This window comes from Cheilinus undulatus, linkage group 6 (assembly GCF_018320785.1).
Source record: "Cheilinus undulatus linkage group 6, ASM1832078v1, whole genome shotgun sequence".
Classification (NCBI taxonomy): Eukaryota; Metazoa; Chordata; class Actinopteri; order Labriformes; family Labridae; genus Cheilinus; species Cheilinus undulatus.
The window spans coordinates 34,270,330-34,291,479 of NC_054870.1; the positions used below are offsets into that span (position 1 = coordinate 34,270,330).

The window sequence follows — 21,150 nt, forward strand, 5'->3', positions numbered from 1 at the left end:
AACGCGCGCGCACATACTACCTCACATTACAATCACAGACGACGGGACCTGCAGGTGACGTCCAAGTGCCGAACCATTTCAAAGAGAAATGCGCACTTTGGCACCTGTGAGATTTTCTAAATATATCGACACACAACAGACGAATGGAGCTGCCGAATGCAGTTTTGTTTGATTTGCACTTTAGACTCAGAGCAACTAAAAAAATACAAATGCGAAATAGGAAACGTTATTGTTCATAAATTAATTTATTAGACAACAACACCAGAAAAGTACAATGGCACTGACTGTATTGGGACTCAATTAAAAGAGCAGGTTAACTTGAAGTGCTTGTGACCGTGGAGTTAGGCTACATAAGTCGCTGTCTTTTACGGGGACTTTTATGACTTCACTGGAATATTTCTGGGTATTTTTGGTCCAACATTTTTTGTTGTGGGGGACCCAAAGGGTCGGCAAGTAGGACAGAGACAGATCAGAGCTTCCTTTAATCTCAAAGTGCCAGTCAACCCTGAAAGGCCTCGCCGCGGAAGTCCATTAATTCGGTAAACTTTTCACACCCCTTAATGGTCTGCATATCCTACACATTGATGTCCGCCTCTGGTGTAATCACGCACACTTTGGAGGATAATTGCCCCCTTTGCAATCAGAAGGATCAAATGAAGTAGTTAATCGACGCAAGTGACTTCAATCACTGTCTTCACACACAGCCAAAGGGCAGTTAGGCTACTTAAATGTCAAAGAAGGTGGAATAACCAAACAGCTTTGAATAAAAGGAGGCTAACGGAGCTTATAAAGAAAGAATCACAATAAGTCTCACACTGTGAGAAACAATGGTGAGGTTTATCAGTGGTAGCAAGCGAAATAATTTAACAGATACAAAGTGCGGAAATATTTTGTCATATACGGTTTATCTTTCGCCCTGATGACACGGATACAAATGGCAATGTTAATATGGAATGTCACATAGATAGTGAATAACATTTTTTTTGTATACACATCTGCTGCTTTTGATTAATTACTTTATCTATGCATAAAATAAACCAATGAGTGATAAAAAGGTGATATATCAAAAAAGATATGAGGACTTAGAAGTATAACAAATAATCATGTTCTATAATCATTCAATAAAACTATGAAGTGATCAACTTTATGACGTGGTAAAACTTTTCATTTTTTTTCAAACATGTTTAAATAAATATTTCTATTACAAAAGATCTGGTTAACAAAATTACACTTTAACCACAAAATAATGCATTAAAACGAATTCAATGTTTTTCATCGCAATGTTGCTTCATAATAACAGGATGTAGCCAGATGTGGCAGTAGATACACTATGTCAGATTCAGTTACTTCACGTGGGGCATTCAGACGGACATTGCAGGTCATCATCATTACACAAACATTGTGAAATGAAATCCAGTGCACGCAGAATACATGGCCATTTCCGTGCAGTGGGGCTCTCTTTGAAATTCCACCCCTCCGCCTTTGTTGTGCACAGCGAGGGGCGGGAAGACAAACAGGTCCACATGTATAAAGAGATCATCCCAGTACTCAGAGGCAGGAGGCTTCGAAAGCATCGTGCCGAAACTCTCTGGAAACTTTGGGATACACTATCCAAGGCCGCTTTGGACTTTGTCACTCAGACTTTTTGTCACCCAAAGGATTTTTTCTTTTGTTTTTGCAGCGCAGCAGAGTTTAAGGAGAGAATCATGCCGATCCCATCCGCGCATCGCGTCTTTGCTGTGTATCTTACGCTGTTTGGATACCTTGGGGACATTTACGCGGGGACAGTTCTGATGAACTCCAACGCCATTAAAAACTTGCCCGGGGCTGCTGGCAGTAAAGGAGCTGACACTGTCAGCCCGAGTCCACGCACCTCTCCATCCAGCAGCTTGGGACACAAATCCCCTGTTGACACCTTGCAGGTAAACACCGTGCGTAAAAGTAGGCTGTGTGCGTCAAGACAGAAGTTACGTTTACGCAAGTTTAATGAGTGATATCTGATCATTTGAATGACTCATTCCATTTGTTCTTTTGTCTGACTACAGCAGTCAGATGTTTGCACGGATGATGAAGACTGCGGGGGTGATGAATTCTGCAATGACGCCCGAGGCGCCTGTCTGCCGTGCCGTAAGAGCCGGAAGCGTTGCGCACGGGACTCGATGTGTTGCGCAGGAAATCGCTGCAGCAATGGTAAGCAAAGGCATGAAATATGAACAAATATAGACATTTATATTTAAAAAGTTGTTGTTGGTCTTCAGATCGCTTGGATTATGTGCAGTAGTTGTAATTTATCTTGAATTTACTATGTTTATTGATTTCCACGATCTCTTATTTTGGCAAAGTTTGGATTTATTTGATTACCAATGGAAAATATAGCTCATGAACCAATCTCTCTTTGTCCTTCTGTAGGTGTGTGCCAGGCAAATGACATAGATGGTACAGATGCATCCATTGTCACAGGCTGGCACAAAAACAGCAGCACCACAGAGCATCACTCCAAGAGGCCTCCTACAGCCCATGGCCATCAGCCTCATGCTGTGAAAGGTGAGAGTCCTTCTGAGAATCATCGATCTTCATGAGGATGAAGAAGCATCATAAGGAGTGTCACAAAGCTCTGCGTGATAAAATAACACATTTTCTTTTCCTTTCCCTCTCCAGGCCAGGAGGGTGACACATGCCTGAGGTCTGCAGACTGTGCTGAGGGTCTGTGCTGTGCCCGACACTTCTGGTCTCGCATCTGTAAGCCTGTGCTGACGGAGGGCCAGGTGTGCACACGCCACCGCAGGAAAGGCAACCACGGTTTGGAGCTGTTCCAGCGCTGCGACTGCGGCGATGGCATGGCCTGCCGACCGGAGAAAGGAGAACGAGACCACAGTGTCAGCAGGACTGCGGGCCGGAACCTACACACCTGTCAGAGACGCTGACACAAACGCATGGACACACACAGGGACAGAAATACACTCTCAGAGACACACACATCCAGCAAAGCCATAAATCAGTCACAGACACTGACAAACACTTTTCCACCTTGCATACACCCGAGATGCTGACACACACACACTCAGAGACACCCAACACCTAAGACATTCTTTCCTGCCAAAGTTGCTGACAAAAACAGCACCCGGAAGGATAGACATGATTCCTGGAAAAGTGATACACCCAGAGGGATTCAACAGAGCAAGACGGACTGATCCAATTCCCCATCAACAGATGAGGAGTCGGAAGTTAGGCAGTGACATTTCAGAAGTCTTGGGAAGATCAATTCATGTCGTCGGTAATGGCAGAGCTGTTTTGTTTCTCTTTTTATGGAACTTAAAGCCTCAGTTATTGCAGTAAATTACTGTATTGTAAATATTATCCTAGAGGTGGCACTTAATTGAGCTATGGAATTCTGTCAACACCAGTATTATAAAGACATGGTGCTGCATGCCTTGTAAATGTGTTATATATATTGTTTTATAAGAAAATCTTATATACAGAAAATCTGGATATATTTGTTTTATTAAACATCATGTGATAACCTCACTTCTTTTTTGCTGCACCTCATTTTTGTCTTAAAAAGAAGAAACTTCCTTTGGGAAAATGTCAAGACCATTTGGTCCAATACTCACTTGTCAGTTGGTACACATGGAAACATCTCTGGCTAAAAAAACAACCATCCACCTCTGGAAGGCAAGAATCACTCAGCACTCTTTAACTCGTAGCCCAGACTTCAAAAATCGGTGGTTGAGGCGTAGCGGATGGTTTGAATGTTTGGCCCAGATCTGATTTGAAAACTCATTACACACTATTGTTGAAAGCTGTGCAGGCACACACTAACCAAGAGCATACTTACAATAAACATCCAAGTTTAATGAGTCATTACGGGAGCCTCAACAGGCCACATCCTGCCATAGAAGCAGAAAATGGTCCATCAGAGATATGTCATCAGAGACATGAAAAACAGGACAGGATGCTGCGATATCAAATGATAACTGCAAAGAGGTAATGACAAAGTATGTGTGTCCTGGCTAGTGTTTGCCAGCTAACCCTTTGGTGTTGCTGGCTAGTTTCTAATTATACCCTCCCTGCCTTCATGTGCAGCAGAGCAGATAGCTAGCTATCCAAACTAAAGCCTCTAATTACTTCATCTTACTCAATCTACACAAGGATTCATGAAATGAGGTGCACCACAGCACTTTTTTGTGATGCAACTCAAACAGGTAAAAAAAAAAAAAAAAAAAAGATGGATCTCGGTACTCAATCTGTTCAACTGCACAGCAGCACACCCCATTTCCCGCTGTTGTGCAATGGATGTGCTCTAATGTGTAGATGATGAATCCACCCAAATACACCTTGGTGCCTGTAATTAGAGCTGTTTAGATTAGAAGATGGTGAGGAAATTACTGTACTTTCTGCTTGATTCTCGTGTCACAGCAAAAGGAGTAAAAGATACACTTGATATCTGGCCAAGCCTGATAACTTCTCCATCTGTCTACATCCACAGACATTCATTTGAAGTTTGAAAACAAGTTGAGATTTACTTTGACTGAAGGTCAGGATCAAAGGTGAAAGGTATCTAGGGTCACTTACTCAAGTCTTGTACTGAACTTTAAAGTCTAAGGGTACTTGATACTTTGATTCCCTGCTGCTTAATATTTCTACAACCTGATTTTTATTGGGAACAGTACATTTTGTTCCTCATTGTGTAATTCACAGTTTTACAATTAGACTCTGACAGTTTTTAACATGTAATGCACCTGTACAATATAGGACATGACATCCTAGCAGGTTAAGCTCCTGTGAGGAGTTTTTGGATGGTTATGTAAGAGACTGAAATTAATACCAATGCTTTTTCAAGTTTGATTTAGCCTTTTTTTAACCAAGAATATGCCAACTGAGATACATGGTCATGGGAGCACATGAAGTCCCACAAAGAACAGACCATAAAGATTACTTTAACCAACTAGAAAAGCACTCGGAGAGCGCAGACCTCCGCCAAGGCAGCTCAGCCCTATCTCCCAATAGTTAAGAATCCTTTCAAAAATTCCTGGATCCAGACAGTGATCCGGATCACTCCCAACATCTAATCAGTTCTTCCTTATGCCATTTCTGATATTTCCTGAAAATTTATTGAAAATCCATCCATAATTTTTTGAGTTATGTTGCTAACAAACTAACAAACAAACCCAGCCGATTGCATAACCTCCTTGGCGGAGGTAACAAATCAGCTTTATTGTATTGTATTGTATTGCAATTAACAGTGAATACATAGATCATATGTTTTTTCATTCTGCTTTTAAAATCTCCCAAGCTCATATACTGCTCTAGTTTAAGGCAACTGTAGCCCAGACCAAGATGATGGAGGAAAACCAATACCGACAGAGTAAATTTGAATAACTTTAAAAAATGTTGAATCCATGAGACTAAATGTTAATACTATTCACAGTGTTTGGAATGAGAAGAGCAAAAACTTAAGAAGACACTTGTGTTATTGTGTAGAGGAGGGAATCACTAGTGGCCCAACAATACAATATTATCACGATATTTGGGTCACGATTCAATATTATTGCGATTTTAAATATTTTGCATTACAGTGAGTATTGCAATTCCATACATTGTGATATATACCAGTTTTTCAACTGTTCAGCCAATTTAGCATTAGCCTTGCCCTCATGTTTGTCTTATTTTTGCAGTAGCCTATTTTATTCTCATGTTACACTTCTTGCAAACCTCATGTGTTATGTTCATCTCCTTTGTGCACTGCTTGCATTCCCAATGTCCTTCCCCTGGTGATGCCATGTTTGCTGTACGAACTTTCTCCTGCTCTATGACCGTCACCTCTGCCGACCTCACTGGACAAAAAATTGCCCAAACAATTGATTTTTATTTTTCCATTATCATGGACTTCAGTTCATATTAGCAATTAATTTTAAAAATCAATACTTGCTGGACGAGACGATATGATATATCACCAGACAAAATATCGCGACACTATGCTGTATTGATTTTTTCTCCCATCCCTAGTATTGTGACCTTATAAAGAAAGACATACCGATGCTCTATTCTTCTGTTGGAACTCAACAAACAATGACCTGTGTGGAAACCCAGATCAGAGACAAGGCAATATGATACACTGATTTCATTGACATTTTTTGCATGCATGCTACATTATTCTAAAAATGTCAGAATCAATTACAGACTAAAACATTGGTTGAAATAAGTTTCTTACGGTATGGTGTAACAAACAAGATCATTAGCATATGAATTTGCTATTTATATACAAGTGTAGTTATTTTCAGTGCCCTCACACTGCTACAGGTCTGAGTGGGCATGAGCATTGCTACCTCTTGTGCATATATTATGACATCGTAATAGGGTAAGTGCTAGCACAATAGGGGAATCAACATAACTGCAACTTTACTCACTTTGTGTTTTATTTTGAGTCATTTTAGACATACACAGCCTTTCTAACCCATCTGGATTTCTCTAATATGCATGGCAGCACATCAATTAGCACTGATTATACATCACACCCTGTTGTGGTGTAGTGGTGCCTGCAGAAGTAGGTATTCTCCTGATTTATCCCACACATTTTTTAAGTGGCTTGTCCAGCAAAAGGTTAATCTCCTCGTGCTATAAACAAAGACATGTTAGAACATCTTGTATCTGTAGTTTGACTTCAAAGGTCTTTATTATTTACACATTATCACTTAACTTCTGCCCTCTGCTGCATCAGGAAGTTAGGATCGATATGAATTTACCAGCAGAAGAAGAGCAGATTTTAACTATCACCACTGGCCCAAAGACTATAGGCAACTACATGGTCCGACATCTTTGATGAATTCCTCTGCAGTGTTGGGGGCAATGCATTATGAAGAAACGCACTTGTGTACTGATTACTTTTTGTTGCCTTTGCCAACCTAAGAGAGGGGATTAAAATGGGTATACTCTTTGAAGACTGAAAAATAAGTGAGTAAACTCTCTATATACCAGCTTATACCCTACACTATACCACTGAGTCAATGTCATGTAGCAGTGCTTGTGTTCATGTGTGAGCAAATGCATTGTGGCGAAGCCCCTCCTACTCATATCTAAGAAGAGCTAAGACCCCACCCCCCACCCCCTACACAAAAAAGTGATTTCTGTTATAAATAGTCAACAATTTAATTGCTTAAAGCTGAAATATATTTCCAAACCACACTGAAACTAATTTCAACCTGCAATTGCCACATAAAACGACTGCGCTGCGCTCCGCAGCTTCAGCTTTGCTTCGACCAATGGTGAGCGACCTCGCACACTAGAAACATGTCTAGAGCCCTGTGCAAAGCAGTGCAGCCCTGATCACCTTGAGACAAAAAGGCAGAGATCAGGGATGAACTGTGAATTTATGCAGAAAAGTGCGTCAACAGCAGATTTGTTTGTCTTTTTGGGGTTGGTTTTCCATCGATTTCAACATGATTCCATGATTTTATCGCTTCCACTATGGCTAAATACATTATATAGTTAAAATTCTGTGGTTTTAATTTACCTCAGAAGTGAACTTTTCCTTATCAATGGCGCCATTGTAGCTCTGTGACCCACAGACCTCCTGATGACCTTCTGCTTGTGCTGCACCATGAGACATTTGTCCTAAAAGTGATGATTTATGATCAGAAGTCCTGCATTGTGTTGTATTTGAAAGCTGACTGGATATTTTGCACGTTTTTGGATCAATCTGCTTGATTAGGGAGGGGGTACTAGAGTGCAGCCATTTTAATGCGGAAATTGGAGGTAAGAAGAGCCTAAGATTTACATTGTTGTAGTACATTGTGGAGACAAAAAGGTCAAACAAGGTTTATTTTGTAATAATTTACTACTGTGATATTTATGATGCATTAAAACCTTAACAGCTAACTTTATATAGAATAGAAACTGTCATCCAGCTAAAGCTACTATGATACACTGAATGTAGTCTATACTGAGTGTACCAAAAAGGATCAAATTTACCTGTAATATCGTGTTTTTGAAAGATAGAGTTTCAGGTCCATGCATTCAAAAGTATGCAGGCAGACATCCAGAGACATACTCCATTTAAACAGTTTAGTGTCCATTCTTCAGAGTAATTAAGAGTAATGGGAGCATTGTCAGCAGTACAATATGCATGCAGACGTAGCCAAGTCATGTTTGTGGGGGTCCTGGAATCTGTGAGTGTGTGAGCCTGTCATCATTACTCCAACCACAGACTAACACAGGCCACAGGCATGTGCCCCAAACTCAAGCAAGGCCAGAGTGTGTGTTTGCGTGTGTCTATGTGTGTTAGGCATGCTGCTACGGTACATTTAGTGGACTCCAGAGAAACAGTAACAATAACAACAACAGGCGCTCACAGTCATGGCTTCACATACCAACTCACAGCTATTACACACGTACAATCACACCCACACGTGTCCACACATGTACACACACAGATACACCCTTACAGGAGTGAATCTTGGGGTGTGAGAGGTTTGGAGTGAACAGTACACTCGCCCACGCAATGGCGTCCAAAGCAATTACATTTAGTGTTGTCATACCACAAGAATGAATCAGCATCTCTACTGACATGCATTTTTTTCATGCTACTGTTGACTCCAACAAGCTGGAAAAGTGTAACTACAGCAAAAATCTAACATTATAGACACCCATGCATGCTATTAATCATAAATACAAAGACTAATGCATGCACATTTAGTTGGATCTTGTTCTGCTATGCATCTAATGTGTATTTCATATGCATTACTGAAACTCAAAGCACATCAGATTCTAATCTAAATGGGTTAGCATTCATCAAATAAAGTGTATGATAACATTTAATGGGCAATCAAACACAGAACTTATTTGTTTACACAGCGGTCTTGAAATCTGCTATCTCCATTCAAGATCTAAGCCTTACAATAAAGCTTTTCTCTGCAGGAGTACCTGGCATATCTGCCATTGTTATTCTTACACCGCTGCCAAACACCCTTGACAGACATCTCTGAGTTAACAAACCCATGAGTGAACCATCAGAGATGAAAGGGTAAAGAAACGAGATTGTGTACACAGAGGCAATGCATGTTATTTTGTCAGATGAAAGAGATGGCATACTTCTGGAATGAGCATTCGGATCAAAACCAAGCTCTTATGTAAACAACGTTTCACAGGGAGGTGTCAAACTTCTGGGCGCTGGCACCGATCGCTTCACAGCTAAAGAAGCACAATGCTCACTATTCATCTTTGTGGGATGACAATCTGCCTGATTGAGCAACAACGGGAAATCTCCCTGTCCTTGGGAAATAATAATTAAACAAAGGACAACTCATTCAGCACAATGAGTTGAGTGTGTGAATGCAGGTGGAGAACAGGTTTACTCCACTCTATTAATGTGTTGGTGATGTCAACACAACAGAGGAAACAAGGCTTTTCACAGACGGGGGTGACGTATTGTGCTTTGATTGTGCTTCATATCACACTCAGCATTATTCAGCAGTGACAATTCCTATTAATCTAAATGGTTTATATTTCATTTTGCTTCTCTTTGGGTCGCTATGTCTGCCTCTGTGTCATTGCATAGACTTGCGCTTGTTTAAAAGGCCTATGCTTTCATTGCTATGCATTATGGAGCTTCAGTTAGGTTGCATTTAGCTTAGCTAAGTGTACCATATTAGCTGGTTGCTAGCCTGATGTTGCAGCCTTGTTGGGAGATGGTGGCCATCCACCAACCATCCACTACTCCTCCATCTGGTCCATCCAGGTTTGCACGGCATCCATCAGTAAACAAGACTGTTTGAAAATGAGTCTTCATGTATTTCTGGGCAACTGCAACCATTTCTGCTTGTGAGCATTGGTTAGAGGTGGCTGAATTGTAGGTTTATGCATGACTGCAAGCCTCTGGAGGATCCTACACCTTGAGCTTCGTGGGACTCCAGAGGCACCAGCAGCTGCTCTCTTGATCTGCCACAGATTTCTTCACAGTATGATGATCACGCTTAGGTTTTTGTGAAATATCTAATGTTTTATACACCTTGTCCAAAGCAGTGCACTATTGAATGCTTTTCAGCAGCAGAGAGTTTCTTTTCTTTCCCATATTGCTTGAAACCTGTGGCCTTCTTAATAATGTGGAACGTCCTTCTTAAGTAGTTTTCCTTTAATTGGGCTCACCTGGCAAACTAATTATCACAGGTGTCTGAGATTGATTTCAATTATCCAAAGAGCCCTGAGACACAATACCATCCATGAGTTTAATTGAAAAACAATAAATTGGATGTTTATGAAACTAAAATCCAATTTGCCTAATAATTTGGAATGCGGTGTATTTAAAGAAGAGGGTTAATAATGCCTTGCTGAATTTTACTAAAGGGACAGTAAATGTGATTACGTTGCCTCGATAATATAGTAATTATTAGGGATGGAAATCACTAGTGGCCCCACGATACGATATTATCATGATACTTGGGTCACGATTCGATATTATTGTGATTTTAAACATTTTACAATACAGTGAGTATTGCCATACCATATATATTGCAATATATTGTGATATATACCATTTTTCCAACTGTTTAGCTGATTTAGCATTAGCCTTGCCCTCATGTTTGTCTTATTTTTGCAGTATTTTATTCTCATGTTACACTTCTTGCAAACCTCATGTGTCATGTTCATCTCATTCGTGCACTGGTTGCACTCCTAATGTCCTTCCCCTGCTGATGCCATGTTTGCTGTACTAACTTTCTCCTGTTCTATGGCCGTCACCTCTAAAATCAATTGTCCAAACAATTGATTTTTTTCCCCATTATAATAGACTTCAGTTTATATTAGCAAATAATTTAAAAGAATCGATACTTGGTGGATGAGACGATACGATATATCACCAGACAAAATATCGCAATACTATGCTGTATTGATTTTTTCTCCCATCCTTAGTAATTATCCAAAATAAAAAATAAAACATGATTGTTGTAGCTTGACTTTACCATTAATCTTGTTTTGCTTACCTTCTTGGGACCCTTAATGTGACTGGGTCCCTGAAAGCCCCCCCCCTCCACACACACACACACACACACCTTTGACAGTGCTGGTTGAAGATGGGACTGTTTAACTCAAAACACACTGGTGCCATCCAAAAAGCATCAAAGCATCAAAACGATTGTCCCCATTATTTTCTATGAGCAAACCCACACCAGCGGCAGACAGAAACCCATGGACACACATCGCTGTGGCACTTTACGCCACTGATCTATTCCTGATGCCACCATGTTTCCCCAAGGGAACAGCTATTTTGTCCATCTCGACTGTAGCAGCACTGTTTGAAAGCCATCTTTTTATTCAGAAAGTAGAATAAACAGGAAGCCTCAGCCCGAGCAGGCTTTAGGATCTGGTATCAAGCACCTGGCCCAGCAGTGGCTGGTGGGGAGTTTGACTGTTCACGTGATGCTGTTGGTGTGTGTTGGGGATGGCAGTTGAGCAGCATCAAATGATGAAACGCCACTGCACGGTTTGGTCTGAGTACAAAAGCTAGTGATGATGGGCTACACACACCGTTCCAGAAATCATCAATCAATTTCAATATGTGTCTCAATGCCATAGAAAATGTGCAAATCCAAGGTAATTTGTTTTGTATGATTGTAACATGAAGGCTTGCTGCGAACCTCGAAAAGCCAATAGATTGACCAGATTCCTAGTCTGTCATTGCGAAGCTTCAAGCTGAAATGCTTGTTCCCAATAAGAAACTTACTGGTCCAATCAGCATAATTTGAGTAGAGAGAGGCAGTAGCTCCTGGAGTGGTTTAGCTGAAGGAGCTGCAATCTTGTAAACAATGGCAGCAGGTGAAGAGATCGGCATGGGCAGGTCTACATTTCTTTATTGAAAGAAGAGCTAAGAACCGCACTGAAAGCTTTTCTTTGGAAGAAAGAGGTTTATGCTCCTCTAACAACAGACTTTGGCAAGAATTTAATTCACCAGCTCACTCCAACTGTCAAAGTCGAACTCTTTTAACCCTGACATTCTGCTGTAACAACAGCACCCCCCATTACTGCTGACTCAGAGGATACTCAGACTGTTCAGATATGGTAGCTCAAAATAAAGCTAGAACTATTTTCAAATCTTATAAAACATGTAAGCCTCCATATTTTTCTGTGTTTCTCATAGAAAATTGTTGTCATAGTCCTAACTGATTACTTTCTTGCAGTCTGAAGTCACAATGTTGTCATTTCTGGTGTTTGTTTTATCATGTTGATGAATTTTCAGATAATAAACAGTAGACAGTTACAGCTTTATAACAACACTTGGGTGCTAAAATCCATTCAAAAAGTAGGGAGAGATGCTGACTCATGACAAGCTACTTTTTTCAGTGTTTTACTGGCTTTTATTGGGTTCATTTTTAACGTAAGACGTCTTTGAATCACTTGGTCGTCAGTTAAAACCTTTTCAGCATGTGACAAATTAAGAATTGTGTTCATAAAATTAAAAGTCGACCCTGCTGTTATGTTTTGCTCTGTGTAGACTGACACAGCTAAAATGAGAGGCTGATATTTTTCTGACAAAATCAAGTTAACTTGGTTCTTTCACAACTGATGATTCATTGATGAATCTTCAATTTGTTGATGTCAGCTTCTCAGTGCTGTGTTCCAGATGCATGTGGTAAGAACCAGTATGTTTTGGTCTCTGAACAAGTTTAACGGCACCATCTCTCATGACAAGACGTCATGATGCCGTGCACAGTCACTGCGACTGGCTCAAATTTGCCAAGAGAAAGGTCCAACACCAAACTCTGTGAAACCACAAACATTCATTTTTACACTTCTATTGTGTGGGTTTTTCCATGTGGTGACCACGAGGCCCAGCCTGTCTCTGACTGCTATCCCTGAGACAAATCCGTGACACGGGCCTTGCTTAGAGGAGAGGCTCATGAATGACTGGTTTGATCCATCCTGGTGTTCCTTCCATCTGCAGCTGACACCTCCTCTGTGGTCTCAGGTCCCTCTTTGATGATGTCATACAATGTTTGAGTCCTGGTTTACCACATAAAGGAAACTTGGCCACACTGACTTCAGTTGTAAAGGTCCATAGTCGGTAAGTGCGTTGGTCTAAAACAGAAACAAGTGGTGGTATTATGTTGCTGAAGCTGCCTGTTACAGTAACACTTCATGAAAGCCTGAGTCAAGAGATACCTGACCACAATACCCAGTGTTTTGCTTTGCTATGTTGCCTTCTGGACTCTGTTTGTGTTCAATTTGCCACTTACCACTGAGCATATCCAGTGGTGGGACAACTAGAAGAAAAGGCACCTGTATCCTTCAGGTGGATTCTCGCCCTCTCTCCCTCCATATGCAACATATTCCAGTGCTTACACAGCTGTAACCAATTCAGAGCAAACAAACAATCTGCCCATTGTTTGGACAAATAATACCCCTATATGCAATTTCTACTCACTCTGCCAGACGAGCATGGAGCAAACAGATGCTTCAGAAAAGTGGAGGCAGACTTACAGCTGGGGATAAAATGCCTACTCTTCATTATGGTTGGTCCAGAAGTTTGCTGCTGGCGGCTTGGGGCTGGTGCTAGGGACAAGGGCCAGAGCCAGCACTGGCTCAGCTCCTGGCTGCTATGTTAAGTCTGCCTCAGCCACAACCACACTGCGCAAAGCAGCTTCACACATATAATTTACTCATTATTCAAGAAGTCTTCGAAGAAGTCAAAAAATACGCTGCACAGCGAGAGAGACGGTGGAAAACTGACACGGACCGAGTCGCTTTTCTGTGAGAAATAAAGTTGTATCCAGTTATATAACATTAAGGGATGGCAGGCTTTTGGAGTCACAGTCAATTAGCACAGCTGATTGCATAGAGGTGACCGCAGAAACCTTATATGTTGAAAAATACTTTATAGTACTGAGGGAAACAGCTTCATCTATGACTGGCACAACTGAGTTTGAGTGCCTTCCATCAGTAAGCAATTCTGGTTATTACACATAATCCAGTATGCTCTCAGCACATAGATTACTTTTAACAAGGTACAGGAAATAGGCATCGCTGAGCCCTGGGTTTACATGGACTGTATAAAACATGGTTAAGTTTCAGTGATGTCATTGTTAAGAAGCCAATCTGTGGTGGGTACCTTATTGACAGATCTTGATTCCAACTAACTTTTGGCCATGCAATAAACAGCCAAAGAGGTGGAGTTGAAGCAGACAGAGCTAATATCTAGGTGGCTGAAATGCACCAATCTAGATCATTTGGCTCATAATATAACTAGTCCATTCAAAATAACTAAATATTCTCAATAATAATATGGATCACCCATATCACATTATGATCAAATGGATGAGCATGACCTGGATCATTAAAAAACTAAGTAGATGTAAACTCCAGCTAATCTTGTAATCGATGCTCCCAAAACAATCCAGAGCAACACAAGAAGTGGCATAACTCCAAACATGGAAACTATGCTGAGAAAGAGTCAAAGGCAAACTTATAAATATATCAGGAGCTTGTTACAGAAGAAAATATGTTGGTGTCCAGCTCAAATATAGAGCCAGTTAAGGTTAATTGTTTAATTCATTGAGAATCAACGATTAAAAGCTTGAATGCATGGTTTTAATCATAGACTTTATAAAACATGGACGTGGTCTCTGTGATGTCACCCATTGGTCCCTGCTGACACATTTTGAGGGCCAACAATGGTGGTTACCATATTGGAAATGCTGACCAACTCCATGCCAATAAAAAAGCAGGCAAAGATATGAGTTGAGACGACCAGAATGATCATAAAGGTTGCTTGAATGTTACAATATTGCTCAACTGGCTTGTCATATATCTAGCATGTTAAAAACTAGAGATATCAATCTTTAAGTATCTCAACAATTAATTCCAGTTCTTGGAATCATGATTCGATTTAGATTTGATATTCCAAATGAGAACACATCCTCTATTTCTTATAAAAAGGAGATCATTTCAGCATCTGCCCAAGTCTGTTGTGCATTACGGGGCTGTATGATATCATTTAATATTAAAAACAACTAATAAAATAAAACTCTTGGTAAAATGTGCTCAAAATGATGCTTTTTTTAGCATAAGCATTATTTTAATAATCTAATTACAGTTATAGCAAAGAAAACAGTAATTTGAGCTTAAATTGCAAAATATTTCAATATGAATTAAAGGTGTGGGCTTAAGCAGGAAAGATATTTATCAGAAACTCATCAGTGGAAGAAAAAAAAACAATCATAAATCTAAAACCTTTACTGTCGACAATGTTGTAGGAAGGCAGGTGTTATGTTTAAACAAGTGACTATGTTAACTGGTGACTCTTCAGCGTCAGTTATAACATTGTTAAAACACTGAACATTTTCTGTTCTGTCTCAAACCTTCTTTGGAGATATGAATTTGACGTTTAGCTAAAGTGAATAATGAATCTAATCAACAACAGACTTTGTCATTAATCAGTTAATTGCACTTGCACTGTTAATATGAGAAGGATAGCATCACAGGTGGATTTGTCGATAATAGTAATAATCTGCAACAATTTGCGTCTGAATGGAACTGGTACCTTTTACAAGCCTCTATAACAGCAACATTTATATGAAACAGAAAAGATTGCATGTGTTTGTGACAGACTGGTAGAGGAACGGGAGAAACCAAGGGCAGGATGTCCACTCCTTGATCTAGTCTAGACTGTGTTGATCTTTGGGATAGATAAAACAACAAAAACTAAGGGTAAATGGACTTGTTGGCATTTGTTCTCATCAAATTTGCAAAGCTGTGAACCAATCATGATGATGTCAGAGGTTGATTATGCACTTTTTTATAGCATTTTCCCCCTTGTGATCAATTAATTTAAAATTGAATTTTTTGACAGCTCTTCTTCAAACATGTTGATTTCTGCTGCAAAAATATGGGAGCTCTAGAAAGGATTCTGTTGTTTATGGAGCCAGTCTTGAGTGGACATTGCAGAAACTAAAGGGTTTTTTACACTTCTAGCCGGCTTTATTTTTGACACCAGAGGTTGTTGGTACATTCTATAAAACCTCCTCAACAGGAGATGAGTCTTTCTGTTTGTCAACGACACAGGCGTCTCTGCTGGTGCTTAAGCAGGAGCATCAAAAGCCCTGTATGTTGTGTAAAGGACCACCTTTGCTCATCAGGGAGGCGTCCTATCAGACAATGACACAGTGATGGCCAAAGCAATTCTCCCATTAACAGTTATCAGGCCTTAATCAGAGGCTTTTTTGCCACTTGCCACCTCCTTTCATGCCCCCCCCACCACCACCCCACACCCCTCAAATCTATCTCTTCTGCCCCATCACCCAAACTCTTTAATGTCCCTGCTTGTCTTTCTGTCCTTTCAAAAACACACTGTCCTTAACCCCACCAAAGAAAATGATTAAATACACAATCTCATTTGTGTAGGGACTTTGCTAAGGTTGGGTTCTTTGGTAATAGAATGAAAGGGAGGAGATCTTTGGGGGGCTTTGATCTCTCTGGGGGGCAAATGGAATGGATTGTCTTTACCCTGCTGGTGGGGCTAAGCTTGGGACAGTGTGAGACGCAGGGGGTCATATCAAAGGTGGTTATCTTCAGAGGGGCTTCTCAGCGGCACATTAGTACACTATCTAAATGTTGATTTGTTCACACCAACATCAGAGGAGTCCTAAATGAGCTGACAAAAGGAACAGACACAGAATGTAAATGAGCAAAGTGGTCAAGTTCACTTCTTTGAAGTGATATGTGTATATCTTCTCTCCTCCCTACCAATGTTTCATTTTAAAGCTAGCCCAAAAACACAAAGTCAAGATTTTTTTTTACCAGTCACAGTGTGACTAGGCTACATAAGTGCTTATGTACTTGTCCTTCCACTTAAAGCACCAAACCTTAACAGCGCAGCATGCTCATCGTCTATGTCGTGGGTAAGGCAATGATTGGGAACACCCTATAGCCTCAGCAAAAAGCCATGTTGAGGTCGCTGACTGTGTGTGTGTTCCTCCATTGTGGGTGGGAAACATCATATTACTGTCACTCTCACAGCTGACGTTTGGAGAAAGGTATAAATCAAACACACACATACACTTCAGCACCCACTGTCAGCCACAGCCAGAGACAAAGAATTACGATTATCGCCCATGACATCTTTGCCCCTAATTTGATCATCTGTGGACATTGAAATGATCTGTTCACAAATACTCTTGCTGGTGCAAACCACAAACTACACATGCATCTGTTAGAGAGGACTGCTGTTACATTTAAAATCATCCTGAAGCCACAGGGCTAACATTAGAGAAAGGAGTAGGTGGGTGTTTTGTTTTTGGATTGAAGAAAAAAGAGTACAAGTTTCTTAGAAGTTGAATGACTCAAGATTTAATTATAACACGACTGCCAGAAGCTCACAACCTTGCAGAGAAACTGTTCTCCACCAGTGAAAAACAAGTCAAAGCATATAGTTCCATCTTTATTATTTCAAACCCTGCAAGGCTTGTTAAAGCGAATTCTCAGCAATAACCATAAAAGAAGGAAAATTAGACTCCTTCCCTGGTGTCACAGCTTGCCATTTTCTTTGTGCTCTGCCCAAATGTGGGATTGCAAATAAGCATCTCTATTTTTAAGGATTTTAAGACCAGCAGCACCCATGTGGGTCATTCCATATCATTAGAAACAGCTCCAGAGATGAACAAATGCTCATGGTGCTCATATAATTCTGGCATTTAACCTTACAGTATTGTGAAATCAAAGCCAAGGTAAATCATTGGTGTTATTTTTGAATCTTTCCTGAAATCGGGGTTGACACATTGATTTAAAATGCCTACTCCTTTGGTTATCTTGCGCATCAAACGTTAAACTCAGCACATTCCTGATGTTTTTGAATCAGACTCAGAAGCCTCAGTCTTACCCCCTATTACTGTATGCTTCTCTGTATTCAGTCATTATCCATGCTATCTGTCTGTCAGGCTTTTTTCCCCTGTCTGCTACTGGTGGTAAATATTTGCTAGACAGAGATTTTGTTCTGAATTGGTACTCCAATGTCTCCTTTGCATAATAGTTGTTGTGAAGGCCTCCATTGTCCCATTTAAACTGACCACAGAGTGTATTTTGGTGATGTCGGCATGGCTTGGCTTCTCTACAACTCTAATTAGCATTCCTTCCAGATAAAACAATGATCACATGAAAACGGTCGAGCTAAGCTTGCAGGAAGTGATCTAAAGAGCTGATAGGAACCCGTGATTACCAAGCAACTAACTCCAGTCCTCCATGCATAATGTTTTAATTCAACATCACCTCCTGTCACCCCATGTTGTCCCATCACTAATCTTGTCTTAAGTTATCTTCAAACTACCGCTTTAGCCCTGCAGCTACAGGCCTTATCATTTATTGATTATGTCTTTTAGATTAAAGCTGCTTTCATTTCCACAAGAATGCGCCCCACTCTTTGTGTCCATATGGAAGCATTTGCCGGACAGATGGGTTATTTTCCCCTAAGAGAAGGTCCCGCTGGTCAGAAAGGGATTCACACGGACTTGGTAAAAAGTGGTGCTGTTGATAACTAACTGTCCTTCACTTTGAAAACCATCTTCAAGGTGATCTGACCATTATTGACTGGGAAGTAGGGGTGAAAGAGATGCAAGAATTAATTAAGAGAAACATAGTGAAGCTGGAAATCTTAACTTAAACCCCATGAGCCACTTTTACAAGAGATCATCTTAATTCCTCCAGACAAACCAGGCCTGTCAAATGGCTGCATAATACCACCTCAAACCCCCTCAAGCCTCCCAGACTTAATTCCATGTGCTGAGAAGCTGAATTGCCTGAATGTGGGTTACACACAAATGACGGACATTTTGTCTTGGGGTAAGTACTAATATGCCACTGTTGTTGCCCAGGCTGCCTGTATCTGGGTTTTGGTTTAAATGTTGGGTTTACTCTCCCTGGGCTGTGCGGTTTGCAACAGCTTAATCACAAAGCCACAAGCATCTCAGCCATTTTGATAGGAGCCAAACTGGGGAGGCTTCATACATTACACTGTTTTTGCTACAGCTACATATAGCAGTCTTTTTCTGCAGAGTCAGCATGGATAAGAGAGCTGAAGTAGCTCTTGTTGACAAATTGAAAATGTGCAAATAAAATGAAAATCAACTCTGGGGAGTTATGGATTGTTAAATTGTATGGGTTGTAAATCTGATGAACAGGAGCTGTGGTTTAGTTGGGCAAGAATGGAAAAAACACTGAACATTTTGCAAAGAAAAAATCTAAAACATCATAAACATTTAAGAATCCCAACAATGATGATGCTTACACAGAATTATGTATTCATTTTGCCACTTGATATGGTATTTAGGCATTACAGTTGAAAAAATGTTTGAAACATCTACAGTTTTAGATTAAGCTCTCTGTCATCAGGCTGATCCATTTGGCAAAGCTTCAAGCTGAAATGCTTGATCCTGGGCAGATTTATTAATGAGCATCATTTAAGGAGAAAGAGGTGGTTGGTAGATGACTGGTTTAGATATACTGCAAGCCTGCAAACCTGATGGTAGGTAAGGCTGGGCAAAATGGCCTAAAATTAATACTGCAATATTTGGTTTGCTATATCCTTACAAACGATATTTATTGGGATATTTTGACATCACCCCTAAATAACTGTAAAGATGTTTAATTCAGCTCTGATGCATAACATGAGAGCATCATGAAGATTAAAGTAGATCCTTATTTTGGATTTTTTAGAAGGTGTATACAGAAAGGATAAAGTTAAATTTAGCACTCATTTTTATTTCAAAAAAGACTTCACTCACAAATGAATACACAAAAATAATGGCTAGACAGCCCTGCAGCTGAACAATATATAAATCATGAAATACTTCTGTTTACTATTGATGATGATTATTTTCCTCATAAAGGGTGACGCAAACCTGCACAAAAACTCACCTATAGCTAGATGCAGCTGATGGCCAAAGCACTGTAGCCTTGTCCACCCACTCAGGCTCACTGTTTTGATTTCATTTGTCCGGTTATCTTTGCTAATGCACACTGGACCAGTTTCTGGCAAGTTCCATAGCATGAAAGCATCTTTTATCCAGAATTCCACATAAGACGACTGCACCACGCACCATGGCACCGTGGGTTTGCTCTGACCGAAGGCGACTAACCTCACTCATTGCGCGCAGACCTGCTCAGCCGGCAGAGATCACAGGAAAACTGTGAGTTCATGCAGGAATAGTATGTCACAGAGTATTTTACCTTTTATATTTAGTCTAATTTATCATCCTTTCTGGTGTAAGTCCATGATATTATTGCTTCTGCCATTGGGTGAGTACATTAGGAAGTTAGAAGGTTAATGTTTGCTTAAAGGATCTGTGGTTTTACATAAAATTCTTTGGCTAAATGTCTTCAAAAGTTAACCTTTCCTTGTCAATGGCAATGATGTAGCTCTGTGACCCACTGACCTCTTGATGATCCTGCTGAGACGTAATTTTGATATGGTGATATTTACTCTCGGGAGTCTGTGCATTGTGTTGTATTTTGAAATTACTAGATATTCTATGCTTGTGACTTCCTGTTTGGAGCTTTCTGATGGATGGTAATTGATGCAGTTTGGCAGCGACTGGCGCTGAAAACAGTCCTGGAACTGCTCTGATAGACTAGAGAGGGAGCAATGTGCTCCGCAGTACGATTTGTCAGTGGATCGCGGTATGGTCATTGTATGTGGAAATTGTAAGTTAGACCTAAGAAGCTCTACTTTGTGCTTGCCAGGAAAAAAAGCTTGTTTGGAGGCACAAACATCTAACTCCTAGTTGTTGAGCTGAGATAAAGCTCTGTAGTTGTGGAGAAGTGGGTCACATTAGTTAGCTGCTTGGCCATCTTCTCTCTGACAGTACGACACTGGCAGGGAGTTTACATCAAAAATGCATGCCCAGTAGGGCTGGGTAATTAATCGCAAATTAGATCAAATCGCAATATGGCCTGCTGCAATTTCCAAATCGCAGAAGTTTTAATATTTCTTTTACTTGAAATGTGTCAAAATACCAGTTTATTAAATCAATTTTTTGCAGTGGCAGAGATTTTATACAAATTATGCAAATATTCAAATGTCAATTTTTTTTATAATGGTTTACAAAAATCCTTCTTTTTGTGTTTAATGTATGTTTTTCTTAATCAAAAGGATAATGCCCTTAAACAAAGCAACTG

General features: G+C 40.3%; 1 protein-coding gene and 1 long non-coding RNA gene across 3 annotated transcripts in view; one reads left to right on the plus strand and one right to left on the minus strand.

The window, feature by feature from the left end:
• The window catches only part of LOC121511178, a 172,779-nt gene that overhangs the window by 115,600 nt on the left and 36,029 nt on the right, over window positions 1–21,150 (minus strand). Inside the window, exon 3 of one of the 2 annotated variants that reach the window (XR_005992026.1) lies at window positions 12,380–13,065. The exons of the other annotated variant lie outside the window; for it this stretch is intronic. This is a non-coding gene — a long non-coding RNA (uncharacterized LOC121511178). Of the gene's footprint in view, window positions 1–12,379; window positions 13,066–21,150 lie in introns of those variants that run through there. 2 annotated transcript variants of the gene reach the window in all.
• Window positions 1,296–3,398, plus strand: LOC121511177 (dickkopf-related protein 1-like). The gene is made up of 4 exons (XM_041789772.1): window positions 1,296–1,922; window positions 2,046–2,190; window positions 2,410–2,544; window positions 2,659–3,398. Exons 1-4 carry the CDS (start codon window positions 1,407–1,409, stop codon window positions 2,922–2,924), a joined length of 1,062 nt encoding a protein of 353 aa, XP_041645706.1. The 5' UTR covers window positions 1,296–1,406; the 3' UTR covers window positions 2,925–3,398.